The following is a 27,737-nucleotide window of genomic DNA, read 5'->3' on the forward strand; positions in this document are numbered from 1 at the left end:
TGATTCAGCTGCTGTTTTTGTGACTCTTTTTTTTTTTTTCTTTTTTTTTAAATACCAAAGCAAAGACTAAAAATAACACAAGTTACTTCTGCTTTCCATAATTAATTACCAAGTGTCTCAAGAAAAAAAGAACTGACGCATTCAGGACTTGGAAGCACAGAGTACGACCTATGACACCTAGTTTAATTGTACAGAAAAGCTTATTGTGATGATGTTGATTTTTTCAGCTTGAAAATAGAAGGCAAAAAAAAAAAAAAGGCAGTGAAGTCACCAAGGACATATGTACCATCAGTGGGAGCATGTGAAGACAAGGGACAGAGATGGAGAAGAGGAAGAATTCAGAATAAATTAGTAAGTATTCAGGATTAGCAATAGGAAGCTCTTGGCTGGAAGCTTTTAGGTACAATCATTATCCATCTCTCAAAAGCTGTGTCTTTATAAAACCAAAAAATAAATATAACAAACACACACATACACAACAATCAGAAGTTCGTGTGTGTTTAATTTAAAACACTAAAACATTAAAAGGCATGGAGTATGGAATTGGCATGGTAGATAAATAGTAAAGTCTTGCAAAACTAACTACCTAAATGAAGACTGCAATGCTAAGAACAAAATTTCATAAATATTACAATTGCATCCTAAATCAAGAAACATAAAATGAAATTATCCATGCAGAAAGGCAAAGTTGTGATTATATAACATTTTTAATGATCTTTGAGGCTCCTTTTCAATCCAGCCATTCTGGATTGAAAAGAGAACTTCAAGAGAACAACAAATTATTTCAGGTACAGTTGTTTTAACACTCTGAAGTAACACTTTGTTTCCAGACAAGATGAAGTGATGAAAGCTTGTAAGAACTGGAAATTAATACAGGTAACATGCCCAAGCACTGAAAGGAAACCATTCATAAAGTTGTAAACAAGCAACAATTGAATTAAAAAGAAAACAGCACTTCCAACATAAATAAACAAGCTTTCTTTCCAGTTACACACTGATCTATGCCAAAGCTAAATCCAGATGGAAAAAAAAAAAAAAAAAAAAACCCTTTAACAAATACTTAGTTCTGAATGGAGAGTCTCACCTTGCAGCTTTCCATAAGCAATAAGAGAGCCACTGAAAGTCACTCCTCCAATGTACGTTCCAAGGTATGCCACAATCTTGGTAAGGTTTGCAGCTGGATCCGTAGCAAAGTGAGGATACTCAATCATGTATTCTGCTACACAGGTGAGCACAGCAGCCAAACCAACCAAACTATGAAAAGCAGCTACCAGCTGAGGCAGATCTGAAATCTGGATGCGTTTAGCAATTGTCAAACCTATGGAGAGTTAAAAACAAGGGAACTCTTAAGAACACAATCTGTGAAGTTAGAAGTTGATGCATCACTGCACTGTGCAATAAATACACAGTAAATACACATTTGTTATCGTGAAAAAAACTACTGTTGAGTGTGACAGTTGAAAGCTGTACAGAGTAAGTACACTGTGTAAGCTGGAAGATGATTAAATCACATGTTCTAGATGCTTCATTAAGTACTGAGAAACTCAGTATTTTCTGAAACTCAGTATTTTCTGAAAAAAGCTCAGTTTGAAAAAGGTAATCTGGCAGCATTCAGTCAGCAACTGACTGTTCACCCACTACTTACTGCAAGCTCACATTCCCTAACACAAATGACACTCTTCTGCTTTCCACAAGTCTCCCCATTCTTTATCATATCTCTGCATTAATAAATGCCCTGGGACTTGTAATTTTCTATTCAAATAATTGCAGAATAACATGAGCAAGTAATAGATGTAAGATAGTGAATTGGACTTACGTAGCAATGTTTAGCCAGCAGTGTTCTACAGGTACACGCTCACAGCTGCCTCATGTCAGATAAGAGCCACAGAATCATAGGTGTTGGAAGAGACCTCCAAAGACCATGTACATCCAATCCCCCTGCTAAAGCTGTCTCCTCCCCACACTAGACAGAGCCAAGCCATGAACAACACTGGGTTTGATCTTGGAGAACAACTGTAGCAAAGGGAAAAACTACTACGCATCAGCAGCTGGGAAAGTAGCTGAGAGAAGCAGCCCTGCAGATACCAGGTCAGTGCAGAAGGAGGGCAGGAAGTACTTGAGGCACGGAGCTGTACATCCCTCTAGCCAAAAGAGGCCTCCAGTGGAGCAGCATGGCCCCGTGCCCCACAAGCATCACACGGAGCAAATCTCCAACTGCAGCCACAGTGCAGCAGCAGATGTAGCCTGAAGGAGACCACAGCCCGTGAAGAGCCCACAAAGGAGTAGCCCCAGGCCAGAGCGGCAGCTTGCAGCAGAGCAGGTGGGCTGGGGGAGCTGCCACTGTGCACTGCCATGCTGGAGCAGGGCCTAATGGATAGGCCCTAAGATATGGAGCCATAGCGGGGCAGCGCTTGGAGAGCTGCAGTTTGTGGGAAGCCCATGAGGTTTTGTTCCGGATGGGTGACATCCAGTGGGAGGGAGACTGCTTGCAGCAGGAGCAAAGAGTGACCATGGGGGAATAGCAGAAATGAAGTGTTATGGGCTGACTACGTCCCCCATTCCCTGTAGCACTCAGGAGGAGAAGTGGAGTGTTTTAGTTTTAGTTCTCACTGGTCTGCTAGCAATAGGCAATAAATTACATTAATCTCTCTGTGCTGCATCTGTTTGGCCTGTGACAATAACGGGTGAGTGATCTCTGTCCTTATCTCAGTGCTTGAGTCCTCCAGTGTATTTCCTTCTCCTGTTCTTTTGAGGAGGCGTAAGAGAGCCCTGTGGTGGAGCTCAGTTATCCATGAAAGTGAAACAACCACAATCAGTCAATTCACCTGACCTACACAAAGTACGTTATATCTGGAGCTCATGTAAATGGCAAGTACTGTATATATATTCATTAGAATAACATACGTACCTATGGTGCCACCAAGTGCCATTGCACCTGACATCTGAGCCAGCAATTCAGGTGAGGGTTTAAGGCCTCCTAGAGTTGCTGCTAAACCTCCTGCAACACCAATCATTCCCAAAGCATTTCCAAGACGAGCTGTTCCTTGGGTGGACAGACCAGCCAGGGCACCAACACAGCATAAGCCTGAGCCCAGATACATCATCTTTAAAATAAGAACATTGATATGCATGCATCAAGTAGAGGCACAAAGTGTATAACATTATCAGGAACTTTCTTATTACTATAAAGCATGGCAGTTTTCTAAAGAACATCAGACGGCTTGTGCCTAACTGAAAGTCTTGACTGAAAATGTGTTGAAGAGATGTGATTTTGACCAATTAAAATGTGTTATTTATTAAAATTTTCTCTGTGTCTTACAAGTTTATGTGCCCCTCTGCTTCCCTCATGAGGAAGCTGGAGGCCACCATGAGATCTCCACTCATTTTGCTCTTCTCTGGGCTGAACAAAGCAAGAGACCTCAGCCCCTCCTCTCACACCTTGCCCTCCAGACTCCTCACCATCTTCACATTCCTCCATTGGATGCTCTTTAATAATTTTATGTCCTTGCAGTATAGTGCTCAAAACTGTACTCAATGCTAGAGCACAGAGTAGATTTCTGTAGTCACCCAATGAATAACAAGTTACTTGCAGCTCCTGAAAAAATAGTAAGCCTTTAACTTTTAATTACTGATTCTACTGATTTTAATCAGCTTCAGATGGGCCTTCTGAAAATATGGAACTGGTAAAAATCTGATAACTAATTTCCAATTTATATCTCTACAGAGTAAGTACTGAAGAAGATATCACACTGGGAACAGGGAGCTAAGCCTCAGGTAATCTTCTTACCTGTTCAATGCTATAGCCACCACTGAGAGCAGCTGCATAGCCTCCTACAAATACACCACCAGGAAGTAGGTACAAGTAATTGTACTCAGGAGGATCTGTGGGACGTTTGAACATATCCAGCATTCTCTGTGTAACTAGAAACCCACCTAGCCAAAAAAGAAATCAACAATTTAAAAAAAAAAAAAAAAAAAAAAAAAAAAAAAAATCGAATCTGACACTCAGTATGTGCCAAGCTACAAGAGAAGTACTTGGTTAAATCATATTACCACACAAAGCTATTAATTTCCGAAAGTAAGTAGACTGGAAATAAAGGTGCAATCAGGGTTAGATGCTGTTGTCTTTTTTAATGTTTGGAGGGAATTCATAAAAAAAGAAGTCTGAAAGCTTGGAGGACTTGCTCTGTCTTCATACTCCATGCTGACAATAGCATGTCTAGCTTACATTTCCATCCCAAGTTTACCCACTTAAAGGTAAAAAGAAACAGAAGAATTACAGGAGTGCTGCAAGTTATCCTTAAAAAAAAGGCTATAACTCATACCTGCAATATTGACTGAAGAGATAAAGGCTGAAAGAACTGCTAGACTTTGTGGAGCATTTTCAGGGAGATAGGTTCCTCCCATCAATACCAGCCCACCAACTGCAGTTAGTCCTGTTCAAAAGAAAAAAAAAAAAAAAAACTTCACTGAAATTTATAAGATTCTATATCTATAGAAAGCTTCCCTTTGGCTGTCATATGCCAATGAACTGAAATTCTAACCCTTATTCTACATATTAGCATTTAAACAAAGACTGCCATCTTTAAATTAAACAATGATCTTAAATTAACAATGATCTTCTATTAACAAATACAAACATATTTCTAAAAAAAATAATTAGCATGTGAACGTAGTTTTGAGGTACAGTGAGACAAGTGTACAGTCAGCTTCTGAGTATGGGTTCAATAAAGAAATTGCTTTCAAAGGTCGAAGTAGATCAGATTTGGGGTCTGTCACGAAGACACAGACAGCTTCTCCCCCTCTCCTTATCTGAAATATTTATAACGTCACCAATCCTACAGATCCCCATTAGAAATTTTCATTCAGCTCTAAAGTACATATTTTGAGAAGAGGAAATGAAGAAAAGCAGAAAATAAGAAAGACAAGTTATTTTCAGGGCAACACTATGGAGATAAAGAAGGAAAAGAAATGTTGCATGGAAGGGGAGATTTAAAAGTTTGTTACAACAACAACAACAAAAAAAAAGCACTAGAACATGACATTTGTTTTTCTTTTGAGAAAGAAAAAAAAATAAGTATTTTTGGGAATTGTATATTTCAGTCATCCTTGCAATTCATATAAGTAAAGAGATGCAAAGCAGTACTATACTCTTTGGCATTTCAAAAGGCAAATCAACACACTTCTGTCTGAAGTTTACAAAGGAGTTGTTCCTATTTCAAATAGAGAACAAGTAGCTGTATGACTGCTACTTACCTGAGATGGCATTAGTCACTGACATGAGTGGAGAGTGAAGAGCAGGAGTCACACCCCATACTGTATGGTATCCCACTATTCCAGCTAGGCCAAATGTTGTCACCATTTGAGTGAAAGCATTATTAGGAGAAACAATACCAAGTCCTAACATGCTAGCCAGACCTAGAAGAGAAGCATAGTAAAACTTTTCAATAAATTTCAAATGGTTTCCTACGCATAAACGCTGCACAACAGGAGTCCAGTCTTTAGCTAAAAGCAAAATGAAGTTCTGTGCACAGACTTCATTCAGTATATGCTGGATTATCTTCGACAAGACTCTTCAGCTTTCTTCTGAAAGAGAAAATAACAAACATAACATGGATGTTTGTGTTATGAATGCAGATGAGGATGCTGGGATAAGGTTCTACCTTAACACTCTTGTTTACCCACTGTTTCACACAAAAATAGTAATAATCATGCTGAGAGCATTACTACTCACTAGGCACAAAACATGAAGAACAGAGGTAAAATTTAAGAATAATCAATTCATTAATTACCTTACTTAGAAATTCTGATGAGCGCAAGATAAAGATACTTAATGACAGGAACAGCTAATATTTGCCTGTCAAGACAGTGTCCTATGCCCAATACTTAAAGGAAGACTGTTGATATTGAAGATTCACACAATACATTATAGACTAAAGAAAATAATGATACTAAAGTTTATTCTGCTGAAAAAAAAAATATATATATATATAATCCCAAGCAAGAGACCTTCAGAAATTTAACTGCTTCACTGATATTTAAATAAGAAAGCAACACACACGCACACAGCATGAAGTCAGTGTTGTTTGAAGTATTAATACTTCTGGTTAAGTTTCTAGAATGTTATTCTCCTCTCAAAAAAGATAATCACACATTACTAACTTTCCACTAGATACACCAGCCAACCAAAATGCTCTCTGAGTCAATTATTAAATTCAATGAGTAAGGTGATGAGTCACTTAAAAATATTAGCCAAATCTACTCTACAATGTACTCTACAGTGACTCTCCAACTCCAGAAATTGCCTACCTGTTGTGTATACAGACGCACTAGTCATAGTTTTTCTGAAAGGTGTAACAGTAGCTGCTTTTTCTGCTTCCAGCTCTGCTACAGTCTTCGGCTTCACAGGGGCTCCCTGGGGAATGTTATTTGGTGGAGGTGCTGGAAAAATCACCTTGCCATCCTGATAACAGATATTTACAGTTAACTCTAACATACTAGATGCTCTATAGATAGAAGAGTCTACTGTTCTTAATTCTGTAACTCTGTGAAGGCTTAACGACTCAGAGCCATGACACGGAAATATTTTCCATTTTCTACATTAGAAGTTTACAAAGCTGGAAGAATAGCACATCCTGACTAAATTAACCATGCTGGTTCAAATATTTTTCAACATGCTTTAGTAATGGCGGCCATGGACACCAGATGGACACAAAGCTTATGTCTTGAAAGCAGTAACCAAAATAAAGAGGGAAAGCTCCTTAAATGGAAAACTCTTAACCAAAATAAAATGAGGTCTAGCAAATTCTGCTACAGATCAGGACTGTAATCACAATCTGCCTAGAGCTCAGGAAGGTCACATACATATGTCTTACATTTCTTCCTGTTCTCAGGTCCTTGGAAGAGCAATTATTGAAGCTGTCAGATCTAAAAGTTCTACACATCCCCTCAATGGCCTGAGAGTTGATAGCAACATAAGCTTCTTCTAAAGCAGATATTTATATGCAAGGCAAAATCTTGGTAATCTCATAAAAGAAAAGCTCAACAGAAATGGATACCTCTTACATACCCAACAGAGCTTAATGTGTTCTGCATACCATAAGGAGAGCCCGTACTAGCCCATGTGCAGTTTTTATTATTTCCTAATTGACCTGAAAGTATCCTGAATATTCTAGTTCCTCCCCTAGTTCAACCTCTACTGAGGTTCTCCTGATGCGTTTTTGTTCTTTTAATTCTGAAGTTATATGAAGAAAATACACGTATTTAAGAAAAAAAAAAGTCTTCTGGTTCTGTAGTAATGTTACAAAAATGTTTTAAATAATTATGTTTGGTTTTTTTTAACCACATGAAAACAAATTTAACAGTTTTCCTATTTTCCAACAGTAGATTAGTTAGGTATCTGCTTTAACAAGAAAAGAAGCAAAGAGGTTTCCGTTCACAAAAAAATACAAGAGGAATATTCAACTGAATACAAACATGACTACCTATGCTGTCCAGCAAACCACCTCTGAAGGTTATCAGTATGCATTATCTCTGAATGCATTCTAAGGAAACAGGACACATAAACAAAAATACATATTCACAAGCTAAAATGGGAACGTTTACTGACTTACCTTCATTACTACAGTGCCTCTAATTACATGATCCAGAGTACCATAATCAAACTGATCTTTTGGATCAAAGTAGAAGTTCTCTTTGTCAGGACTAATAGCCTTCAGAAGTTTGATAATATTATTGGAATACAGAGTACTGGCCTGAGTAGCCATTCTGCTCGGTAAGTCTGTGTAGCCAATGTGTGTAACACCCTGAAAGAGATTCAAGTAAAATACTAAGCACTAGTTCAGTCTCTAAAGCAGCAGTGTCTCTTCCAACACAGCCTTCTGGAAATATCCATATTTTCATTTCCACATCCATAGTTCATTAGTTCATAGTTCATTTCACATATCCATAGTTCCATTTCTTCCGCATTATTTGCAAATCTAACATAATCAGTTTAACGCAAGTTACTTAGGCAATTCAATGAGATTAAATCCAACACATTAAATGCTATTAGCAACAAGCCTTCAAAGAGAGGAGGACATACTGGTAAAAGAGCTTATCTTCTCCATACTCCTACCACTCTTTGCCTCTTAAATCAACCTGATAACAGATTAATCCTACCCAACATTTGGCATTATCTCAGTCCTTCTTGAAGGCATACTGGAGGCATGTTTATAGCTAACAAAGAAGCAAAAGGAGCTTTCTCAGAGCTACTAAACTGTACAGAAGTTTGCATTTATGTAATTGTGCAGTGTATCCACAACTATTCAAGAGCAAACTTGAGTATATGGTTGTCAGGCTCTTGAGCTTTTGGAAGACATGGAGAATGGAAGCTAGCATAAATCCCTCATGCTTAAAATACTGCTTGTGCAAGCTACAGTTAAGATCCATATGTACTTCCAAGAACTCTAGCCCTTGATGCAATGCTCTGCACATTGCTTGTAGTTCTGCACTGCTGCTCTTTTCCACAGCTCAGTGCTAGTGTACTGTACTTCTGATTAAAAGTGCCCCATATAAATTCTTCATGCAAGTATCTTTTTATTTCTATCCTACACACTATAAGTTCACTTCTTAAGCAACAACTTCAAAAGTCATAGAAAATCAAAAGCCAAATACAATGTGTTATTCATGTTATACCCATACAGGCCTGTACAGATACAGCACAGCAGTATTATGCCTTTATATTAACAAATAACAAACTTGGAAGTGTGCTTCTTTAAGCTTTAACACATGTATCTGTAATAGATATCTGTAGATGTATCTGTAGATTTCTTGCATGTACTAAACAACAAAACAGAAAAAAAACATATGAATAGCATGCACTCAGAGGCAAACATGCACTCAGAGGCAAAGAATATTGGAGCTAAACCAAAAAAAAAGTAGTTAATTCAGTTTAGGTCAAAATTACTTAATTTAATGCTACTTTTGTTTGGGTAACAAGTCGTTCGGATGCTCTAAGAGAGATACATTCATGCTAGTGAGACTTCCTGAAGTTTAAATCATGTTAAGCTAAGCCAGAGACTGCACTGATATAAACACTGACAAAGTCCGAATCTGTTTAACTGTACCAGTTACAACCTCTAGTTATAGAAAGTAATGAACAAGTGAAAAAAGCTATTGCTACTGCTGTCTCTAGGTAGATGAAGACAAAGATAATTGACCACATTCTCAGATAAGCAGAGACAAACCATTGGTCTTGGAAAACTAACTCTTCTTTACTTACCAGCCTAATTACTACTACACAACTGCACTTGTTTCTTTAAAAATCTTCAAGTTATTAAAGAAATAGATGACTCACAATCAAATGCAAGCGTAAAGGACTACTTAAGTCTAGACAGCAGCTACTCGTTTTCAGCATACACTTCATCAAATAGGACAAATGTGAATTCACACAACAGAGAATGATGCACACATGATGCTCACCTTATGAACATACAGTTCTCCAGGCTTTGTTGTCTCAATGTTTCCCCCAGCTTCTGCAGCTAAATCCACCACAACTGAACCTTCTTTCATAGATTCAATCATATCTTTCTTAAACAAGACAGGAGCTTTTTTACCTGATGAGACAGGATGACAATAAAAAAAATACAGCTTTTATTTGTAAAGCTCAGGAGCAGGTTCTCCTGTGCTATCTCTATAAACTTGAAACAACATTTTTAATTAATACCTACGATGAAATGTCAGAAGATTTGTTTATATAAACATCTTGCTCCCCAGCATATAAATAAAGTAAGTCCTCAGTAAACAGGCAACATCTAATCCTACAATTCAAGTCAGAGGGTGGAGAGCGAGAGAAGGAAATAACACATCATAAGCTATTAAAAGACTGACATTACATAATGCAGAGCATTGAAACCTAAGCACTGTCTCACTGCATTTTAATCATAAAAGACACTGCTGCTTCAACTGGACTTGTTTCAGTGCACAGAAGCAGGTGAGATGTAGTAAACAAGAGAGTTTGATCTATTTACATTATTACTATCTACTCCCTACAAATAAGAAAACATGATGTTGTTGAGACAAAGACTGATAGTTTGTGAGAAAAAGATAGTTTCTTTAAACACAGGTATTCATCAGAGAAAAGGTACGTTCACATAGAGAATACTTAAGTCTTCCATACCTGGAATAAGTGCTGTAGTGATGATAATATCAACATCTTGGCACTGTTTGGCAAAGAGTTTCATTTCAGCTTCAATAAACTCCTTAGACATTTCTTTTGCATAACCACCCTGACCCTCTCCAGATTCCTTTATGTCTACTTCCAAGGGCTCAGCACCAAGAGACTTAAACTGTTCCAGAGCTGCAGCCCTAAGAAGAAAAAATTGAGAGGGAAAAAAAAATGCATATATATAAAACACAAAAATGGAAATCCATTTTTAGAAGTAGCTCAATCCACCACGACATTTCTGATCTGTTTCAGTGCACAGAAGCAGTAGTACAGTTCAGACAAGAAATCTAAAGCTTATTCTAGGTAATTTGCATCAGTAAATTTAGATCCCTAATGACGACTCTTGGTTGAGGAATGAAGGCAGTCAAACAGGCAGGCTTTCTGTACTACCAGCAGAGTTCTCCAAAAATAGAATCAGAGCTGGGAACTTAAATGTTGACTGCATCTGTTCACTCATTTCTCTTGCCTCAATTGTACTAGCTTATAGCCCAAAGTTAGGTGTGTAAGATAGAATCACAGAATCACAAGGTTGGAAATGACCAATAAGATCATCCAGTCCAACCGTCTCCTCATCACCATTTGCCACCACAAGCACTCAACCATGTCATGCAGCACGTCATCCAGATGGCTCTTGAACACTGCCAGGGACGGCGACTCCACCACCTCCCTGGGCAGCCATTCCAGTGCCTGACCACTCTCTGAGAGAAAAAGATCTTCCTCATGTCTAACCTAAACCTCCTCTGGTACAACTTGTGGCCCTTTCCTCGGATCCTGTTTGCTGCCTGGGAGAAGAGGCCAAACCCCTCCTCATCACAGCCTCCCTTTAGGAAGTTGTAGAATGCAATGAGGTCTCCCCTGAGTCTCCTCTTCTCCAGACTGAACAATCCCAGCTCCCTCAGCCGCTCCTCATAAGATTTGTGCTCCAGTTCCCTCACCACTTTTGTTGCCCTTCTCTGGAAACGCTCCAGGGCCTCAATGTCTTTTTTGTAGTGAGGTGCTCAAAACTGAACACAGTACTTGAGGTGCGGCGTCACCAGTGCTGAGTACAGGGGGACGATCACCTCCCTGCTCCTGCTGGCCACACTATTTATAATGCAGGCCAGGATGACATTAGCCCTCTTGGCTACCCTGGGCACAATGTCAGCTTATGTTCAGCTGAGCATCCACCAACACCTCAGGTCCCTTTCCTCTTCACACTCATCCAGCCACTTGTCCCCAAGCCTATAATGCTGTATGGGGTTGTTGTGCCCAAAGTGCAGGACCCGGCACCTGGCCTTGTTGAACCTCATCCCATTCACCTCAGCCCAGCGATCTAGCTTGTCTAAATCTCTCTGAAGGGGTTCCCTACCCTCAGGCAGATCAACACCACCTCCCAGCTTGGTGTCATCTGCAAACTTGCTGAGGGTGCACTCAATCCCTCATCTAGGTCATCAATAAAGATATTGAACAAGATGGACCCCAGTACCGACCCCTGGGGGACATTACTTGAAACGGGTTGCCAGCTGGACTTAACTCCATTCACCACGACCCGTTGGGCACGGCCCTCTAGCCAGTTCCTTACCCAAAGGAGTGTATACCTGTTCAGACCACGGGCAGACAGTTTCCCCAGAAGAAGCCTGTGAGAGACCGTGTCAAAGGTTTTGATGAAGTCTAGGCAGACCACATCAACAGCCCTTCCCTCATCTACCAGACTGGTCACCCAGTCATAGAAGGAGACAAGGTTGGTCAAGCACGACCTGCCTTTCACGAACCCGTGCTGGCTGGGTCTGATCCCCTGGACACCATGCACATGACGTGCAATCTCATCCAAGATGATTTGTTCCATAACTTCTCCTGGTACCGTGGTCAGGCTAACAGGCCTATAGTTCCCTGGATCCTTCTTACAGCCCTTCTTGAAGATGGGAGTCGCATCAGCAAGCCTCCAATCCTCTGGGACCTCACCAGTTAACCAGGAGCGCTGATAGATGGCCGAGAGCGGCTCGGCAATCACCCCCTCCAGCTCCCTCAGCACACGAGGGTGCAGCCCATCCGGTCCCATGGACTTGTGACAGTCCAGATGGAGGAGGAGCTCTCTGACTGTCTCCACCTGAATTGCTGGGGGCATATTATGAGCAGCATCCCAGACTTCCAGATCGGGGCATAAAAAGCCTAGAGGATAACTGATCTGGCTATTAAAGGCAGACATGAAGAAGGCATTGAGGACCTCAGCCCTCTCCTTGTCCTCAGCGGCCACATTCCCTGCTGCATCAAGTATAGGATGAGAATTATCTTTGGTTCTTCTTTTGCCGTTGATATATTTATAAAAGGATTTTTTATGTCTTTTACTGCAGTGGCCAACCTGAGTTCAAGTTGGGCTTTCGCCTTCCTAACTTCCTCCCTGCATACCTTAGCTACTTCTTTGTAATCTCCCCAAGTAGCCTGTCCCTTCTTCCAGAAGACATAGACTCTTTTTCTCCCTGAGTCTCAACAGTAATTCCTGGCTCATCCACACCAGTCATCTTCCCCTATGGCTTGCCTTAGGGCATTCAGGGGCAGTTTGTTCTTGTGCCTTTAAGATTTGAGGAGCGTCCAGGCTTCCTGGGCCCCTTTACCCTTGAGAAGCGACTCCCAAGGGACCCGTGCTACAAGTGCCCTGAACAGATCAAAGTCAGCCTTCTGAAAGTTCAAGAAGGTAGGTTTGCTGGTCACTCTTTTGACCACTCTTTCTCCCCAAGAATGGAGAATTCTACAATTCTGTGGTCACTCTGCCCAAGATGGTCCCCAGCTTTCACTTCTCCCACCAGTCATTCCCTGTTAGCAAAGACCAGATCCAGCAGGGCACCGCCCCGATAGGTTCTCCTACCAGTTATGTAAGGAAGCAATCTTCCATGCAGTCTAGAAACCTCCTGGACTGCTTCCTCTGTGCTATATTATATTTCCAACATATGTCAGGGAAGTTGAAGTCTGCCATGAGAACAAGTGCTGGCAATCGCCTGACTTCTGCGAGCTGCTCACAGAATGCCTCATCCAACTCTTCGTCCTGATTAGGTGGTCTATAACAGACCCCCAAGATGCCGCCCCTGCAGGCCTTCCCCCTGATCTTTACCCATAGACACTCCACTCTATCATTCCCAACCCCAACCTCTTCAACCTCGAAACAGTCTTTAATATAAAGGGCCACACCACTACCCTCCTTTCCTCCTCTATCCCTTCTGAAGTGCTTATAGCCATCTATCACAGCACTCCAGTCATGGGAGTGGTCCCACCATGTTTCAGAAATAGCAACAAGGTCACAATTAGCCTGACTCCCAATCGCTTCCAACTCTTACTGCTCGTTGCTCATGCTGTGTGCAATGGTATAGACACATTTCAGACGAGTCATCTGCCTCACCCCCAGCTCAAGCATCGTTCCCCTAGAATGCTCATTCCCCTAGAGAGGCTCATCTCTTGAGAGGCCTGTTTTGAGGGCCCTTCCGCCTTCATAGCTCATTTAAAGCTCTTTCAATACACCCCACTAGCTCCTGCGCTAGTATTCGTTGCCCCCTTTGAGATAGGTGAGTTCCATAGACAGACAACAGGCCAGGGGCCGAGTAAACTGCCCCATGATCAAAGAACCCAAACTCTCTGGCTCGACACCAGCCTCCAAGCCAATTATTCATCGCTTGTGCTTTCTGAAAGATAGGTGGCATACATTCCATAGCTCACGACTCTGTATTTAATCTGTGAAGGGGAAAATACCAAAGTCTGTTTTTCATAGGGAAAATTGTTTTTAAGAGTTATCCTGTACAACTGTAATTTATGTTACATTACATGATAGCCTTGTCGTTTCCATAAAGCGCTGAATGATTTAATGAGATCTTTGAAAGTTTTGATCTTTGGAGGAATAAAAAGATTAATAAACAATGTAGGAATAAAAAACATTAGGAGAAGAATTGTCATTCAATGCAGAACAACTGCTTCCACTTAATACTGCTTCAAAATGCTTTAACTTAGAATAATTTTAGATTACTGTTACTTTTCTCACAAACACCCACCTGGTATCAAAACCACGAACCACTGCACCCATTGATTTAGCTGCTCCTGCAGAAGCCAGGCCAGCAACTCCTCCTCCAATGATCAAGACCTAAAATGACAACATTATCCAGATTAAAGCAAAAGCTAGAAGTAGAACTGGTTAGAAAAGAAGCAACAATGTGCCACTTTCATAACAGCAGATAAACTCCATTATACGCAGTCATTTCAAGGATTTACCTTAAGACATAGAACCAAGAATTGCTTCAGTAAAGTTGCCCTGTAAATGTTAAGTTTAAAAGATTTAACTCCTAGCTTCACCTATGTGGGAGTCAACTCATTTGTGGCTAATAATTCATGTAACTAGATACAGGTTTCCCCCATTCCTCCTCTTTAAGTTTTTTAATTTAATGTATCTTCATCCCACAGTCTACCTACAATTCCAATGAAACTGGAATTTGAGCAAAGACTTCAGCACACCAAACATCTCAACATCTCTGATTACTCCTACCTGCATACTTGCCTTTTCCAATCTGTCAAAAAAAAAAAAAAAAAAAAAAAAAACCATGTATATCTAGTCTGAAGTTCAAAACTAAGCAAACGTGAATAAAATTTGAATTATTCTATTCTTTCCCCACAAAAAACCCACTATAATCAATCAGCAAAAACCTAAATGGAAATAGTAACACAGGTTTTCTGAAGTTTCTACAGTTAGTCTCAATGAAAGAGAAAAAGACTCTCACAATTTTCAGCAGTGGTTAACTGTGTTCACAAACATACTAATCATACTGGTACAGCATCTGCACATACCTTGGCTGGAGGAACTTTACCAGCAGCTGTGATCTGACCCGTGAAAAACCGACCAAAGTGATTTGCTGCCAATACAACAGCTTTGTAACTGTTGAATAAGGAAGAATACATTTCAGTATTTTCTCAGGCTAACTACAGCTCCATTCACAACAGCCATCAAAAGGACACACATTTGCCTACAGCATGCACAGAATGAAGAAAATTTACTACTTTGCAGAAAGCTCACTTAAGCAAGCAAGCACACATTCAGAAAAAAGATGATCTAACTCTTTGGATATACACAGCTCAGTGCAAAGTGCTTAACCTTGCTATTTCTTTCATCACATCTGCTTTTATATCCGTCCTGGAATGGGTGACTGGACACCAAGTTAACATCAGCAGAGTTACCTGAAAATACACATCATTCTGCAATTATGTCTTCTATTAACAACAGTAACAACAGCAACAAAATAAAACGTTTCATACCCAGCAATGTTCGCCATGGAGCTAAGTGCATCGTATCCCTGAGCAATGGTGACCCGTGGAACTTGATCCATAGCCAAGACAGTAGTTCTTTTTTCTGCAAGTTTTTTCAGGAGGTCTGGATTTTGTGCTGGGTAGATAAAACTGATCAGGGTAGGTGCTGTCTTAAAAAGGTCTGCCTCGTGTACACCTAAGGCTGGATTATGCATAGGAGCTCTCACCTAAAAAAAGAGAGAAGTTTCCAAACTAACCAGTGCACAATTCACTTCTTTTCTTCTAGCTTGCAGTTTGTTCATCCCTGTCCACAATCTACACAAGGAGGGAAGTATATCAAAGACTGTTCACACAACTAATCTGAGTAACTGTACTTATTAGCTGCAGTACATTTAGTGGGAACATTAGAATTTAACAAGGTTTGACAAGGCAATCCCAAATATGAGTACCAACTGGGAGAACTCATTGACTACAGCGCTGCAGAGAAGGACTTGCAGGTCCTAATGAACTCAAAGCTGGACATGAGCCAGCACTGTGCTCTTGTAGGCATGGATACAGCAGGCCTTCTGGGCAGAATCAAAGGAGGGATGGGCAGCAGAGATAGCTGCCCAACCCTCCTTCTGCTCTGTTCTTGTGAGGCTCCATCTGAAGTCCTGCATCCAATTCTCAGACCCACAGTATAGGAACGATGCAGAGCAGTTAGAGTGGGTCCAGAGGGGAGCCACGAAGATTATCAGAGGGCTGGAGCATCTCTCCTACAAAGGCAGGTTGATGGAGTTGGGCATGTTGAGCTTAGAGAAGAGAAGGCTCCAGGGAGACCTCACTGCAACCTTACAGCACTTGAGGGGAGTTTACAAGCAGGAGCAGACTGATTTTTCACACAGTCTGATAGTAACAAGACAATGAAAAATGGCTATAAACTAAAAGAGGAGAGGCTTAGATTAGATGTTAGGAAGACATTTTTTACTCAGAGGGTGATGAGGTGCTAAACTGGTTGCCCAGAGAAGCTGCGTGTGCTGCCCCATGTGTGGAGTTCAAGGCCAGGCTGCGGCCCTGGGCAACCTGATCTGGTGAGTGGCAGCCCTGCCTGTGGCAGGGGGTTGGAACTAGATGACCTTGAAGATCCCCCCAACCTAAGCCATTCTATGACTTATTAGAATTAGCTCCAGGCAAATGGATGATAGAGCAACAATAGTCAGGACATACTTTCAAAAACCAATGCACCCACTGCTTCTAACCAGCAATTACACACAGCTGTTATAAAAACAGCCATTTTCAAACAAAATGTCTAAATATAGGTTTTAATTAAGCGCAACCGGCTATTCTGAGCTGGTCACTAACATATCAGATACAGGAAATTTCAAGCATGAAGTCCAGCAGATAATTACCTTGATCTGTTTATATTTAATTACCACTTATGTTTAATTTACCACTTTTCTTATAAACAAACCTACTTAAGATAGCTGTTCACAAACTGTGAGAAACACCATATTCATTCCTGACAGTACAACTTCAAATACAACTTTAAAGGAAGCCTCAGTGTGATTAAGATCTATTTTTTCCCTCAGGACTCTGCAAAGCCTAACACATCTGAAGCAACTTTACTTGTAGCAGTCCTCCTTGACACTCTAGTTAGAAATGCTTCTAAAATACACTGCTTCTGAGTGATTGTTGGACTTAGACACCCGCTTCTTCAAAATTCTAAGCAACTCTCTTTGAAGAGTAATTTGGAGTTACATGTTGATAATCTCTGTGCAGAAGTATTTTAGAGCATGGATCTTGTCCGATCAGTATCTTGAACTAGTAAACCTTTCTCTATTAAAACACAAATTCCCCAAGTTAAAACTTGGTAAGAAATTTTTCAGTGCTGCTGTTTACCAATTTTGTATCGTAACTGTACAAGCAAGATACAGAGGCAGAATTAAATTAGAATAAATAAATAAAATGAAAAGACTTTGAAGGAATTTATATACTATAAGCTATGAAAGCTATACTATGAGCTTTCAGAAGTCCATTAGAAAGGTTTGACCTGTGAGTTTCACAATACAAATGCAAGAAATATACAAACAAAGCACTTACTTTTACAATCACATCAGAGGCCAAGACTTCCTTCGTCCCCTGGATTTTTGCTCCAACTTCTCTGTAATGATCATCAGAAAATTTGGAGGCTTCTCCAGCACCAGACTCCACCACAACATTGAAGCCCTGCTTAATCAAGGCTTGAACTCCAGCCGGCGACAGAGCCACTCTCTTCTCATTCTCAAAAATTTCCTTGGGTACACCTACAGTCAGCTGTTTGTAAGGGATTCCTTTGAGAGTGGATAGGATAAGATAAGATAAGATAGCGTCAGCTGCACAGAAAATAACTGAATAGCTATTAATGGCATTCTTCACTATTGTACAGAGACATGCAGACACATCACATGTAGTCCATCTTCTCAGGGATGGCAAAAAAGAATTACTGTTTTCTAGTGGTGCAGTTTACATTTCCTCAAATAAGACTGACTTTCTAGACATCCTTTTTATTTCAGGCACCAGCAAGTAAGTACAATCCACCCAGTGCTAACAACAGTTTACTGTGGTTCAAAACCATCAGACTTCATACAGTTCTACAGTTACAGAACATGTGGTATCCCGGTGATCATTCATTCTAACTGGGCTAAGACAATGTGACTACAGAGGGTTTTAGAGGGTTTTTAACTTCGCTGTGAAGAGGTAAATAAATGAGTTAAAGCAGCTGAAATGCATTCTAATTGAACTTTTTTAAACGTATACCAAAACCATCTTTCAGTTGTCTTCAGTCATTATTTACAAATGTGACAAACATAACACAAAAGATCATTGAAAGGCTGATGTACAACTCTAAAAGTTGCTACAGAAAATTAAAAATGTGAATTTAGCACTAGCTTAAGAACCATGGAATAACAGCCAACTGGTTTGTTCAACTGCACTTCTCTTCAGTGTTATCTCCTCCTTTAATGCTCTTGCAAGTTTTACTAAATATGATCAGAAAATTGCAGAAGCTTCAATCTGTTGCTCCTAGCTTAAGGTTTCAAACTGCAAACATCTAACTTTGTTCATGAACAATCTGTACTCTCCCGCCTGACAGCTAAACTCTTCAGATTCCCATCGTGGTTTATATGGCTTATATACATTATTCATAACTACAGTCTCAGGCAGGATAATCAGATATCACACTGCCGCATGTTTGTGTTAGATAGTACGCACCCAGGTCCTGTTTGTAACAGCTTTCACAAATATCTCAGAGAATTTAAACCTAGGTTTATATAAAACAGGCCTACATTGAATACGCATTAATGAAAAGTAGCTCCAGCAACCTAAGTAGGCACTCATACTAGAAGTCAAACGTGCAAGACTCAAATTACAAATACACTTTGAAATTGGCCACCAATACTCTGCATGTTATCACATCAGTTGTACCAGACTAGTAAGTAACATGTTGCAAGTTTTAGTAAGGCTTGCTTTTTGCTTTTTAGTTTGAGATTGAAACAATCAAAACAAAATCAAAACCACTTCATACTATGAGAACATTGAGGAAATTAATTATTGTGATGTTTCTGATTCTAAACCCATCAGTGACATATAATTAGGACTGCAAAGGCTGAAAGTGTAATATAAAAATTTCAGTTGTTAAAAATCCTCTAGATAGTACAGTTTGTAACATTTTGAAAATACTAAATGATCTAAGCAAGAATTTTTAGCAATTATCTGTACTTCTCATCCATTAGGAAAAAGAAAGTTAACAAATCAATATAATCAAATCAATAAGACTACACCATGGAAGACAACCACACAACAACCTTCTTTACTTCCTTTTTTTTTTTTTTTTTTTAAACCACCAATAACTGCCTCACTGGCCGCTTGAAAGATACAGTAACTGTTGCTGTCATTCATACAAATTATTCTTGCCTCTGAAGAGAACTTTTCCCTCATCTTTTTTCCTCAGTATTCAACAATTAAATGCCCTGCTCATGATTTTCACTAAATCATCTCAATGAAAGTAAACTCTCGTCTTTTAAAAGCAGAAGTGAAACTATTGGAATTTGCTGAAATAACAAAAAAATAATGATTTCAGAAAATAAATAGCTCCAGGACTAAAGGCAAAAAGCTTTTCATGAAGCCCTGAGAATATATGAACTAAAACACTACCTTCCTATTCACCTGTTTCAAGTTTTGCAGTGAACAAATACGCATGGAGGAAGAAATAAATAACAGCATACATAGAACAGAAGGATGGTTATAAATTTAAAGACACACAAACATTTAGTAAAAGTTTATACACTTCTCAAAAATGTGTGTACGTATTTTCTTAGCTGCTAAGACCCAAGGCTGAATGAGAAGTGATACTTACATTCTATTTTTGTTCACTTGCTTTTGTGTGGAATAGCAGAGCAGAAAAGCAAATGGCTCAGAAGGATGGGACACAAATACATACTATGAGACAAATGTGTTTCCTCATTTCCTTCTTTAACATTATGATGGGTTGCATCCAATAAACACAGGTAAAGATTTTTCACATTTGCACCCTCTCCATTAAGAAGAACCACAGACCAGCACTGTAGACTACATCCTCCTCCAGGCCTTTCAGAGACAAACATTCAATAAGTGCCATTCTTCTGTCCTATTTTCTACTCTGTCTCACTACCAAATATCTAGCAACCACAACAATGAACCAACCAGACATCAGTTTGCTTTATCTAGAGAAGGAATAGGATACTTTTCAAGGAGATTCCTCTGATCTACTACATCATTGAACAACAAAAAGGAGCAGACATCTACAACTGCAAAGCAAAGATCTGTGCTAAAACTTCAGGTGAGGGTATGATGAATAAAGTATCTGAAGGAATCTCAACTATCAACACAAAACACAGATTTGAATTCAGCAGTTTCATTTAAGTCATCAGTTCCAAAAGGCTGAAATCTGCAATTTACAAACTTAGGATCTTGATTTAGTTTTCACCTCAAGAAATTACATCTGTTATCTTTGTTGCGGATTAAAGCTGAATGAATGAAGCTTCCAAGTTTCCAGGCCTCTACATGAGATAACCTTTTTAAGAGCCATTTAAAATACGTTTTAATAACTTACTGCTTTACGACACCCATAACATTTTCCATAGGCAAATGGAGTTACAGATTCCTTGACCAATTTTTGAGTTGTATGAAAATTATGAATTTGTTGTTAATCGAGTAAGAGATGCACATACTTTTTCCGATAAGAAGAATCTATGCAAAAAGGATGTTGCCAATTGCAAAAGTAGAATCATTAACTTTCACAGGCCTTAGAAACTTAGTATCCCATATATGTGTTGGAATTTAAGAAAATCAACAAGAATAAAGTAATTTTAAATAAGTTGCTCTTATTACTATACCTTCTCATCCTCTCAATATAATCTCCATTGAGTAAAGAGAAGAGGTGCAAAGCACAGATTCAACTTTGGGTAAATAAAATCTAGATCTCCAAGTTTCAAAAGGCAAACAATTAAGATGAATTATAAAAGAATCTTCTCCACTTAGATTATTCCATATCCAAATCAAGTGTTAAAAGAAGATCCTAAATTAAAACTATCAAGAAAGTTCAGAATATTTTGTGAAGAAAATGAAAGAATTTTTTTTTTTTTTTTTTTTTTTTTTTTTTTTTTAAATCTCCATAACCTGATTTCAGGAAGTATCATGTAAGAAAACAGAATCAAAAAATACCAGAGACTGTCCCAGAGAAAAGAGAAAGGAGAAATAAGCTACATTTTCTGAGATAGTAAAATGAAACCTGCCTAAATGCTAAATTTATTCCCCCGTCAGCTTTAAACAAACCATCTCACCTGTTCTGAAGACGAGGACAAATTCCGAAGAACAGCAATATGATGTAGGCAAAAAAAAAAAAAAAAAAGAATGATACAGAAGATTAAACAAACACTTGAGCCCTGCTCTTACACAAGTATCGAGACTTTTTAAAAAATGTTAGGAGAATGTATGTGGTTTATGAATAATGTGTACCTTATCTATAGAATTAATAATGAACTGTTGTGGTTAAAAAGATACTCAAGACTTAGAAAAAAATAGAAAATTTTAAGAAGGAAACATCAAAATTGAAAGGACATCAATAATCCCAAGATAGATAGAGTGAAAGTTACAGATTTGTGGACAAACCAAACTGGAAGTGCAAGAAATATGAGAGCTAATTACTCCATAAGCACCTATTACCAGGGTTTGGAAAAGTTCTGCATCTGTTTCTGAAGCATCTGATGCTGGCAACTGGAATACTTGCTTACTCCTGCATTAAAATCCCTATGTTTCCGAGAAAGAAAGAAAATAGTAGCAAAGTAAATAATAATGAGACATATCCATGCTCCAAAGTCTACTATTCAACTGACTCCATATCTCCTCATTGCAAAGGCAGCTGTTACTCCTGTACTTAAGATATCGGGGACAAGATGAAAGCACACCTGAGAAACTGGAATGAATAGCTACAGGCTCAACAAGAATTACAGTGTGCTATACTTTTTACAAGAAATTAACCTACTTAATATTACATCAATTTTCCCAAGTGTCAGTTTAAGCAAACGTAATTTCTAAAATTAAGAAAAAATGTAACTACTTGATATGCTATTGGAGTTTGTTTCAAAAGCACGTAGAAGTTTACACAGGCTACATTACTGCTAGTCATTTGTCATTCAATTACTGTTTTATCCTTGATTTGTCCTCTACTGAATGACAAATCTCATGTTACCAAAATGAAACATAAGGACAGCTTAATTATCAACCAGAAGACTTATCAACCCTCATAATTCTCAGCATTGAACAACTGCATTGAAATATTATAAACAGTACACAATGAAGCTTCTTCAAGAGGTCAAAAATGACAGCACTGAGTGTTTAAAGATATTACACCATTAGATTTCTCACTCCATTTTGTGAAATCAATTCCTAAAAACTAGAGAACCCCATAGACACACTCAAAAAAAACTGAAGAGATATTTCAATTTCACAATCAAATTTGTTGTTAAAGCCATCACAAAACAAGAGCTCCTTCCTGGGACGTTTGAGAAAGAACTCTGAACTTCATTCCCTACATCCCAGGTTAATATGCTCAACCAAGAGACAATTTACAATGATAAGATGGACAGACACCTCTCACATTTAAATACTGAATTGGAAGAAGAGGGGTGTGGAAGAAGCATCACAAATTAATGGGATATAATCCTATTTTCTGATCAGTTTTGATAGATTCCAGATTGCTACACTGTCAGTCAGATGGAAAAAAAAATTACCACACAACTTTAATAAAAAGATATGCAATACTGACTATCAGGAGCTGACAGAATAAACAATCTTCTCTCAACACATTTTTTTCAGAAGCCCCAAACGCCATGTCACTTATTTGAAAGGACTCCAAACACAACACCCACTGTCAAAATTGGCAGATACCTGAGTTCTAAGGTATGAGATCTATGGTGTGGTTCTTACACCCTTCGCTGTCAAAACAGAAAACATCTCTACTTTTCTGTGCCTCCAAAAGACCTGATAATGCGGCACCTATGGTGCACTGCATGCACAATCAGCCTAGCTCTCCACCTTATCTGCTTCAGACTGAGGACCCTGGACTAGCACTGAAGAAAGGTCCCCACTGTCTTTCAGGGATACATGACCTGTACAAGATAATGGTCAAAAATACCATTAAAGCTGTCTTACATAACCTCCAGTCTTCTGCTTGTCAGACTACATATAGGATAGGACAGAGAAGAAAAAAAAGAAGAAAAAGATTTTCATACACCACGCTCACATCAAAAACTAGAACCAAGGACTCCCCAGTCCTACCCTCCTTCTTTTCTTTTTCTGAGAACATCTGAACTTGTCCATTACCAACACTAAGTTGAATTTATTTAATCTATTTAAACATACCAACAAACCCTAACCATAAAGATGCAGTCCAGAAATTCCTCAGAGTGCTGTAACATAAAGCAGTTTCATGGAAAAAACAAGTCATGATTTTTCTTAAGACATTATATCTGCATGCAGCTATGCTTTCAGATGCTCCCTTTGTGAGGGATGTATTTCCCCCTACATTCACACAAAGAGCCACACTACCAAAACTCATGGGGAACTCAGGCTGGTAATAAAGAAATACATTCGTTTAATTGTGCTTGAGAGAAACATTGTGTCAGCAGAAGTTCTGACCACCGACCTCTGAAGAGTATTTGAATCCACTGCACTCAAAATAAAGACAAATACCTTGGATATAAAGCCTTGTAAACTAGCATAAAATTGAACTGCCAGCCACTGGCATGGCTTAAGTGTGTCCTTATTAAGGTTTTTCTGTGCTAACATATCTAAATGAATTTTAAGACAAGGGATTATTTGCAACAGCCATTTACCTGGCTTCAGGGCTGCCTGGGACCAGAGTGCCTGGTGGGTTCCAAACATTCGCAAACACGGCATCTTTGTGGAGTGTACCTTGGGTGGAAGCACAGCACCAAGGGCAGGCACTGAGCACCCAGTGACAGCAACGCGCAGAAGGCTCGCCATGTCGCCCCGACCTCCCAGCCGACTCCTTGCCACGTATGGAATCCCTGCCGCGCACGGGGAAACAAAGCGACAGTTAATAATGACAGGAGGCAGAAGGTATGTAAACTCAGCAGCTGAAGTCCGGAGGACCGCCGCCCGCCATAAAGCAGTCATTTTTCTCTACCTTTTCTTGCCAGCCGGAACACAAAATCAACTTTTTCTAAGTGAGGTAACAGAGTAAAGCTGGGGAGGAGGAAGCGAGTAAAACTATCGAGCTAAACAAGGACACGACAGAACTGACCTTGCAAGCTGACCCACACGTTGGCATGCCGCGGCTTAGGACCGCATTCCCTTCAGACCATCGCTCTAAACAAGGAGCTCCGACCGCCCCCGGGACCCAGACCGAGCCGGGCAGCCACCCGAGCCCCCGAAGGGCCGCAGCCCCCCGCGCAGGAGCCGCGCCCGACCCGGACAGGGCCGTGAACGGCGCTTCGCTCCCAGACCCACCGCGCGCCCTTGCAAAGGCAGCGAAGCAGCCAAGTCAGCGTCCCGCCGCCTCAGTGGCACCTCCCGCCGACATTTTATACCCGGCGGCCCCCGGCTGACCTCGGCCCAGCCGCTCGCTCCGCGCCGCAGTCCCGGCTCCCGCGCAGGGCGCGCCCCCAGCCCGCCAGTCACCGCTTTCCTCCCGATCTCCTCCCGATCTCCCGCTGCCCTTCCTCGACTACGGGAGCGCACCGCCTCCTCCCACACCGCCCACGCTCCTCGCGGGAACGAAGCGGAGGTCTCGCGGCGCCGTTCCCGGCCCCAGCTCCTCCGCTCCGCACCCACCGGCCGTGCCGCCGGCGCCGGCCCCGCCGCGGCACTGACCGACCTTGGGGTGAGGCGGCGCGGCGGGCCCGGAGAAGGCGGAGCGGGGGTGGAGCGGGGGTCGGGGGGACGACCCGGAAGGAGCGGGGGGAGCGCGGGAGCCAGTCACGCGGCGGCCCCGGCCTCGCGCGCGGACGGGGCGTGTGTCACGTGACCGCGCTGAAGTCGGGCGCGGGGCGGCGGTGAGGCGTTCCAGGGCGCGCGCGCCGCGCACTGCCCCGCCCCGCCCCGCCCGGCGCTGAGGAGAAGCTTGCAGGACGTGGCGGTGGAGTAGGGGTGGTCGTTAGGCCGGCTGTTTATAAACACGTTTCTGTGAAAAAAATCCTTTTAGAGCTCATCTTACGTGCTGCTGCGCCCTCTGTGTCTTGGGCCCTGCTGACCGCGGCGGCGAGGTACCTCACGGGTGTCACTTCCTGGGATCACTGTCGTGCCAGTTGTTGAAGCCAGTCCTTTAAAACCAAAGAGCGATTGCCCCATCTTCTCCCTAGTTAGAAATAACGTCAAAAAAAAAAAAAAAAAAAAAAACCGGCAGGTCCGTGCAGGCCTGCGGAGCTCCGTGTGAGGCTGCCAGGGCGCGGCTGGGCGCTCCAGGAGCGGGGGTTGCAGTGCGGTTGGTGCGCCCAGCCTGGGACACGCAGGTGGAACTGCGGACACTGCTTAAAGAGGCTGACGATTACGGATAGTATCTGGGAATTACAGTTTTGGCTTTCATTATTATCAGTTTTGTTTTTTAGTTTTTTGGGGTTTTTTTAAGATTCCTGCTTTGGGATGAAAACTTCGATTCCAGCTCACTCTGATGCAGATTTCGGTTGTGTCTATAAAGGAAAGATGAATCTGAGATCACATTTTGCTCTGCAGTGTAAGTAGCTGTCAAACACTCCTTATAGTAAAGTGAAGGGAATGTCTGTTAAGTGAAAAGAACTCACGTTTGTGACCAAAGGTAAAAAGTTGTCTGGCATAGTAATGATAACCCAAGGAGCTTAATTCCTCACGGATACGCATCTTAATTCATGAGATTTGCTTTACTGAAAGATGGGTGCATTGAACAGTGGTGGTGCCTGTACTACTATGTTTCTTAAAGCCTCTGCATTCTGAAACCAAAGATTGAGAGTCTGACTTCTCTTTTCACATTGATCTAAGTTTTTCTCTCTTCCCAGATTTCCAACTGTGACCAGAAGTCACACACAGACCTTAAAACTAGGACTGAAAAACAAACAGAAAAAGAAAAAAAGAAAAAAAAAAAAAAAAAGCACTGAATAAACTTAGTTATTTTAGTAGCTTTTTTTTTTTCTTGAAAGGTTTGGCAATTCTGCTCACGTCTACTTTTGTCAGTTATTTACAAAAGTGAAGTCTAATGCTTTGAAAACTCAAAACTTCCAATACTTGTTCCGGTTTCAGTTGTTCAGTTTAGATTGATTTCTTTGTCAGACTTCACTTTCAGCAGTAGTTGCATAGGGTCAGTTTTTCCATGTACCCAATTAATTGTAAATGTGTCACCTTCACTATCTGGCCAAGTTTGTCTTGACAAAAATCAGTCCAGTATATACCTTGGGGAAATAATATATCTTAACTGTGCTTTATACTCTATAACCTACATTCAAAATAGTAAGGTGTAACAATAAACAGGGACATACTGTCTGAGATGTCACAGTAATTATATTTTGAAAACGGGACAGTGCTATTTTGATTTCCTACAGGTTTTCATACGGGCTCACATATTTTCCATCTTTATGAATCATCACCTGAGCTGGAACCAGCATGTGAACCTTTGGATTGGGCTTTGGAAACACCAGGTGGGAAGGTCAGGGTCAGGCTGTTCTGGGAACCAAACTACAAACACTGCTGGGCTGCCAGCGGCGGCATGTGCTGGACAGCCCAATACAACTGCTCTCTCCCTGAGTGCAAAAATCACAGAGCAAACACAGCAGGACTCTGAACAAAAATAGGTGAATTAAGTTGCGAAGGGGTGTGTGAATTGAATCATTTGCAGTTAGTGAGATAATATAAGAAAAATGCATTACATAGCCTGTCTTGTAGAGTGAGTTCTTGCTGGCATTGAAGGCTGTAAAACTAAACTTGTTTGTTGTCACATCTGATGTAGAAATTATACACAGAAATTCACCATTCACCAACACGGTTTTATTGTCACACTGGAGGCCTAACTGTTGGCTAAATTTTACGTTCCAGTTCAGCCCGCAGCTTTTCCCCACGCCGCAATTTTCGAGGAAAACAGCCATCTGTGCAGGTGGTGGTGTGACGCTTCAAATGAGGCGCCTGCAGGTGCGGTTTGCTATCGTACTGCCTCCCGCTGCGCTGTCATAGAAATCGATAATTTCTGAATCGAGATTTCCGAAGCGCTCCTGGAGCGCCCCGTGCGAGCCGCTACGACAGTAAACCCGCACTTGTCGGCCGGCGGCGGTCAGCCTTGCGCTGGACCCGGGCGGGTGCCCGCCCCACGCCAGAGCGCTGTGCCGGGCGAGGCGGCCGGCCGCCAGGCGGCGCCATTCTCGGCGCGCTGCTACTTGCTGCGGGGCGGCGCCGCGGCGGCGCTGGGGTCGCTATGGCGACGTGCGGCCTGCTGGCGGCCGGCAGAGGGCGCTGCGGGCGGGGTGAAACTGAAAGTGGAGGGCTTGGGCCGCGTCTAGGCGGGACCCGGCGCCGCGCCGCTCCGGCTCGCATCCCCGCCCCGTTCGAAGCGCTTGAGCGTCCCGGGCCGAGTATGGCCGAGAATTTCGACCGAGCTCCCGGTGCCGGTCGAGGTCGGGGCCGCGGAGGTAGCGTTCTCGCCGGCGCGTCGGAGAGTGGCGGCGGGGCCTGCCCCGGAGGCGGTGGTTCGCACGGCCCCGGCGCGGTCGATCAGCAGCAGAACAAAACGAGCGGCTTC

At 41.4% G+C, this 27,737-nt stretch overlaps 1 protein-coding gene across 3 annotated transcripts in view; it reads right to left on the reverse strand.

Annotated features, from left to right (window-relative positions):
* NNT (nicotinamide nucleotide transhydrogenase) overlaps positions 1-24,732 on the reverse strand; it is a 43,698-nt gene extending 18,966 nt beyond the window's left edge. The window contains exons 1-15 of one of the 3 annotated variants that reach the window (XM_042825597.1): positions 24,662-24,732; positions 23,854-24,048; positions 17,543-17,772; positions 15,473-15,690; positions 15,008-15,095; positions 14,221-14,309; positions 10,160-10,347; positions 9,463-9,596; positions 7,614-7,805; positions 6,310-6,463; positions 5,257-5,418; positions 4,326-4,436; positions 3,788-3,933; positions 2,909-3,104; positions 1,085-1,318 (exon numbers count right to left, since the gene is read on the reverse strand). In XM_042825597.1, the coding sequence (XP_042681531.1) occupies positions 1,085-1,318; positions 2,909-3,104; positions 3,788-3,933; positions 4,326-4,436; positions 5,257-5,418; positions 6,310-6,463; positions 7,614-7,805; positions 9,463-9,596; positions 10,160-10,347; positions 14,221-14,309; positions 15,008-15,095; positions 15,473-15,690; positions 17,543-17,772; positions 23,854-24,004 (2,293 nt within the window). In that variant the 5' untranslated portion in view covers positions 24,005-24,048; positions 24,662-24,732. Of the gene's footprint in view, positions 1-1,084; positions 1,319-2,908; positions 3,105-3,787; positions 3,934-4,325; positions 4,437-5,256; positions 5,419-6,309; positions 6,464-7,613; positions 7,806-9,462; positions 9,597-10,159; positions 10,348-14,220; positions 14,310-15,007; positions 15,096-15,472; positions 15,691-17,542; positions 17,773-21,300; positions 21,306-23,853; positions 24,380-24,661 lie in introns of those variants that run through there. The other 2 variants (XM_042825599.1, XM_042825596.1) reach the window with 2 other exon arrangements.
* Between the last annotated feature and the right edge of the window lie 3,005 nt (positions 24,733-27,737).

Source organism: Centrocercus urophasianus, unplaced genomic scaffold (genome assembly GCF_019232065.1).
Source record: "Centrocercus urophasianus isolate 14NV4802_14NV808 unplaced genomic scaffold, USGS_Curo_1.0 seq_25, whole genome shotgun sequence".
Classification (NCBI taxonomy): domain Eukaryota; kingdom Metazoa; phylum Chordata; class Aves; order Galliformes; family Phasianidae; genus Centrocercus; species Centrocercus urophasianus.